Below are 5,279 nucleotides of genomic sequence, written 5' to 3'. Positions count from 1 at the left end.
CCCAGGTCACACAGCTATTAAGTGGCAGAAATGAACTTAAAACCCGGGTCTTTCTGACTGCAAAATCCATGCTTTTTTTGGCCCCCCCCCTCGCTAACTTATTTCAACCAAATTGAAAGTATAAACGAATACCATGTCCCTACCACTCTGCCTAAGAAATGAAACATTACAGCTACAGTTGAAGCATCTGACTCCTCCCTGTATTATTTCCTTGGTTCCCACACCTGGAAATAACCCCTTTCCTGGATTTCGTTTCATTCCAGTGCACATCTTTATACTTTGACTACACAGATGCTTGTATAACTATCCCCAGACCAACACAGGTTGGTTTTAGTTATACTTTACCAAGGGTCCTCTAGACTGGCTGCCCAGAAGAGACACTTAGGACGCTTTGAGAAGCACCAAAGCCAGAGCCCTTGCCGCAGAGAGGCTGGGTGGACCCAGGCAGCAGTCACTTCCCTGGAGTTCTCATGGAGCCAGGGCTGTGAACCACTGAAATAAACGCACAAGCCCACCTCTGTCCACACGGGCTTCCTCCCACGCACACTGGTCTGGTCTGGCTGTGGGCGGAGGGCAGAGCAGTGGCCTGGATTGTGCCTGAGGAGGCCAAGAGCACGGGTGCTGTTGGTCCTCATGACCAGATGATGGGGAGAGGCCAGAAAGAGAACCACAAAGGTGGAGAAGGAAGAAACAGTCTTGGGGCTGGCCGAGTGGCGCGTTGGTTAGGAGTTGGCTTGGGACACCAGCTCTGAGCAGCAGGGCCCTGGTTCGGATCCCACATGAGGGCCAGTGATGCTGCGCCCTCTACAGCTAAGATGGTGGACAACAGGTCGACCTGGAGCTGGGCTGCCGTGAGTCGCCGGCAGCTGGAGCTGGCGTGCACTTTGGTGAGCGGCGGTCCAATGACCAGCGAGCAACTGCCTCACCCGGGAAGAGCGCAATGATCACAATACCAACATGGGCCAGTGAAGCGACATCCTCCACAACTAGACTGAAGAACAAAAGGACAGCAANAAAAAAAAAAAAAAAAAAAAAAAGGCTCTGAGCTCACGAAGGTGTTATAAGGGTCCAGTGAGTGGACAAGGCCCGCTTTGCATTTGAGGCTCCAAAGTAGAAGAACAGGGCAGTGCAGGCTCTTGGTAGAAATGGGCACGTCCATGGCCCTCTTCCTGCCCAGCCCTATTGCAGGCACCAAGCCTCCACTGAGCGGGTCCGCGGAACTCCTGGGAATGGCCCTGCCTGGTTCCTGTTTGCATTCAGAATTGACATAGTTTCAGAATCGACGAATTGTACCTTGGCCCGAGCTGCCTCTGGGCTCCTGGAACAACCATGGCAAGTCTCTTCCTCCCCTTGGGCCTCAGTTTCCCCATCTACAAAATGAGGGGGTTAGGCTAGATAAGAGGTCAGAGGCCACCAGGTTTCTGTTGCTGTTGGTTTTTTTTTTCTTAATTTGAATTAGTTGAGAAAATTGAAACCCTGGGAGATGTTACACCCAGAAAATCAGCTCCCCACCCCCTCCCGAGATCCAGCAGCGCTGGGTTCACATTTTGCATGGCAGTGAGGGGCCGAGCGGTGTTAGCTGCCTCCTGCACCCAGAGTAGACACCCCACCAGCCTGCCTCACACGTTTGTTACCTGTAGGCCCCTGTGTTTGCCACTCATGGACTATATCGTTTCTGTGGATACTTCCCTTCCAACTCTGCAATTAAGTAAAACATATTTTCCTTGGCACCTATTGTGTTCCCATCTCCATGCTGGCGATACAGAGATGGATGCAGGAAAGCCCTGCCCGCTAGACCCCAGCCTCGGGGGCCCAGATCAGGTAGGGATTCATTGCGCTTGGGCAGGAAACCTCTTCAAGGAGATATCTAGCCTGAACTTGAAGGATGGGTAGGGTTTATGAGGTTGAGGGGAGGGCAGTCTAGTGTCGCCAGAATCAGAACTGTTAAACAAGAGGTCATGCCTCAGAGATTACTGAGGCTGCCTTCCTCAATCAGGGAGACGATTTTTTGGTGTTTAATAAAATCCATGCCACCTCCTCTGTGGGCCTGGGGTCAGCTTCCTGGGCAGCAGATCAAGACACTTCCCGAGTCCTGGACTGAGTCTGGCTCTCTAGCGTGCTGTGGGATTTCAGGCAGATGATGTTTCCTCTCTGGACCCCATTACCTCATGCAACTCTGTCCTGAATGTTCAGACTTCCAGTGAAACGTGAAAACACACGGATCTCATCTCTCCCCAGAGGATTGTGGGTGAATTTAGAGGAAAGAGAGGCCATCTCACTGGGCCTGGGACCTCCACCCCGCCTTTACCCCGCTGTGGCACCTCTCCTTGGGGCTTCTGGAGACCCTAAGTCAACTGGGGAAGGAAGAGTAGAGAACAAGAGAATCGCAGACAGGTCTGATCTGGTTCTGCCCCCAACCAATGAGTCCGCCCTCCTGACCGGTTCCCACGCTAAAGGGAGACCTGTTCCAGCATCAACTAAGATCAACATGGAGGTGATAATGTCTCCTACCCCCCAAAATCACTTGTTAATTCCCTCACACCAAACTAATTAAGTCCCAGGACTACTCGTAATACCATTCAATAATCATTTGAACTCCCGAGCAGCAGTTTCCCTTTCCAGGGTGCCTGCTCTCCACGGCAAGGCTCGGCCCGCCACCAAACAGGAGAGATGACTGGGGTTAAGAGGCAGGAAGTAGTTAGTGCCTGGGTTGCTGACTCTTGGCCCTGCCCAGCCCTGGTGTCTCAGGCCTCTGACGCTGGTCTTCTCCCCCCAGGTACAATGGCTTGGTGACGGGCACGAGGGCCAAGGGCATCATTGCCATCTGCTGGGTGCTGTCCTTTGCCATCGGCCTGACGCCCATGCTGGGCTGGAACAGCTGCAGTCAGCAGGACAGAAACCACTCGCAGAACTGCGGGGAGGGCCAGGTGGCCTGTCTCTTCGAGTATGTGGTCCCCATGAACTACATGGTGTACTACAACTTCTTTGCTTGTGTCCTGGTGCCCCTGCTGCTGATGCTGGGCATCTACTTGCGCATCTTCCTGGCGGCCCGGCGGCAGCTGAAGCAGATGGAGAGCCATCCTCTCCCGGGGGAGCGGGCTCGGTCCACGCTGCAGAAGGAGGTCCATGCGGCCAAGTCACTGGCCATCATCGTGGGGCTTTTCGCCCTTTGCTGGCTGCCCCTGCATATCATCAACTGCTTCACTTTATTCTGCCCTGCGTGCAGGCACGCCCCGCCCTGGCTCATGTACCTGGCCATCATCCTCTCCCACTCCAATTCCGTTGTGAATCCCTTCATCTATGCCTATCGCATCCGCGAGTTCCGCCAGACCTTCCGCAAGATCATTCACAGCCATATCCTGAGGCAGCGGGAGCCCTTCAAGGCAGGTAGCACCAGCGCCCGGGCCTTGGCAGCTCACAGCAGCGATGGAGAGCAGATCAGCCTCCGCCTCAACGGTCACCCTCCTGGGACGTGGGCCAATGGCAGCGCCCCCCAACCTGAGCGGCGGCCCAATGGCTATGCCCTGGGACTGGTGAGTGGAGGGGGTGCCTGCGAGTCCCATGGGGACACAGGCCTCCTGGACATGGAGCTCCTCAGCCATGAGCTCAGGGGAGCGTGCCCAGAGTCCCCTGGCCTCGAGGGCCCCCTGGCCCAGGATGGAGCAGGGGTGTCTTGATGAGCTACTGAGTTTGCCCCTTCCTAAGGGAAGGAAATCTTTCTTTCTGGTTGGCGGAACAAGTCACATTTGGAGAAGAGAGTGTGCTGGGAGACCCTTCTCGTGGCTGGTTCCCACTTTGGACTGAGCCCTGGCTGGCACAGCATGAGGCCCAGCAGGTAGGGTTTGGAGTCCGAGGAAGTGGACCTTTCATGCTGGGAGGCCCTGCCATCAGGCCAGGGCCACAACCCCAGAGCATCTTGGCTGGGCAGGGCTCAGTCCCCACTCTGGGAGCTTCTCGAAGTGCCACCTTGTCTCCACAGGGCAGCTGTGGCAGAGCAGGCTCACTGGCCCTGAGGCTAAGGAGTAGCTCCATCAGGCCCCCTCCCACACACATACCACCCTCCCCAGACTTCCCGAGGGGTTGGGAGCTGCTATGCCCAGAGGTGGCGTTTAACTCTATTTCCCAGGAGAAAATGTAAGCGTGAGGATATGCTTTTTATTTTATTATTGTCCCTCCCTGGCTACAGGGTCTGTTGTCAGTCCTCTGCTCAGCTGGCACCAGGAGTTGGCCCAAGGAGTCCCAGACGGCCCTCTTCCGCTGCTGTGAGCTGCCGTGTATTTCTTACCCCATCAGTCCCAGGGCCACCTCTTGGGGCAATAAAGCTGGGCTCAAGGATGCAGAGTTATAACAGAGCAGTTCCAGAGGATGGGCTCAGGGGAGGAGGTCGGGGCTGGCCGGCCATGGGGTGAGGCTGGGTAGCTCAGAGCTGCCCAGGTGGAGGCCCTATCTAACTGCCTTTCCTTCTGAAGGGAATGTTTTTTCTGAGATAAAATAAAAATGAGCCACGTTGTGTTTTAAGCTTGTCCAATGAGAATGGTGTCTGAGTTCCTGTCCCTACTCCTCAGCCAGGCCTGACACACATATGTATAGGTGTTTGTTGTATGTGTGAGAGAGTGTGAGCGTGTGTGCAGACAGACAGATGCCCTGCCTGCCCAGGAGGGCTTCCCCAGACTCCCATCCTCCAAGGATACAGGCTGCCTGGTTGCACCAGAGTCCCAATATCCATGCACAGCGCCCGAGACCTGTATCCCTGTGGGAGGGATTTTCCCCCGGCTGCTCTCCCCACACAGGCCCTGACCCCTCTGTGTGGGGACCAGGTTCCTCCATCCGTTACCTCCCTGCTGTCCTCTAAAGAGGGTGTATTTGCTCCTTACCTTCTTGGAGCTGTGCCCCCCACACACACACACACTGCCCTGCTGTACCCCTCAGCTGAGAGGCTGCAGAGCCATCTGGAAAGAGATCTGGGCTGAGGCCAAAATGCCTTGCCCTGGAATCACCCCTCCTCCTACTCCCAACAAAGAAATCTATGAGGAACAGGTGTTTCCTCCTTTCAGGCCTGTCTTGGGCACCTTGCCTAAGAAGGTGATGCCATCCTTTTGTGATGGAGAAGTTTAAGGCCCAGAAGGAAGTTAGCAACCTGCCCCAGCCAGGCAGGGACGGGAAGCAGCGTGAGACCTTCCCGGGTAATCCTCATGCAGCCCTGGGAGCCCCATTTTACAGGTAACTAGACAACAGAGACTAAACAGCCTCTGTTGAACAGAGAGGTTAAGTACTTGCCC

The 5,279-nt window shown here is 55.2% G+C and overlaps 1 protein-coding gene across 8 annotated transcripts in view; it reads left to right on the top strand.

The window, feature by feature from the left end:
- The window catches only part of ADORA2A (adenosine A2a receptor), a 23,433-nt gene extending 18,910 nt beyond the window's left edge, over positions 1-4,523 (top strand). For all 8 annotated transcript variants that reach the window (XM_019665483.1, XM_019665485.1, XM_019665484.1 and 5 more), the window contains one exon: positions 2,777-4,523. In XM_019665483.1, the coding sequence (XP_019521028.1) occupies positions 2,777-3,677 (901 nt within the window). In that variant the 3' untranslated portion in view covers positions 3,678-4,523. The remainder of the gene's footprint in view (positions 1-2,776) is intronic.
- The last annotated feature ends 756 nt before the right edge of the window (positions 4,524-5,279 follow it).

The sequence above is a fragment of the Hipposideros armiger genome, unplaced genomic scaffold, assembly GCF_001890085.2.
Source record: "Hipposideros armiger isolate ML-2016 unplaced genomic scaffold, ASM189008v1 scaffold_443, whole genome shotgun sequence".
Classification (NCBI taxonomy): Eukaryota; Metazoa; Chordata; class Mammalia; order Chiroptera; family Hipposideridae; genus Hipposideros; species Hipposideros armiger.
This window is presented reverse-complemented; position numbering and strand designations above follow the sequence as displayed.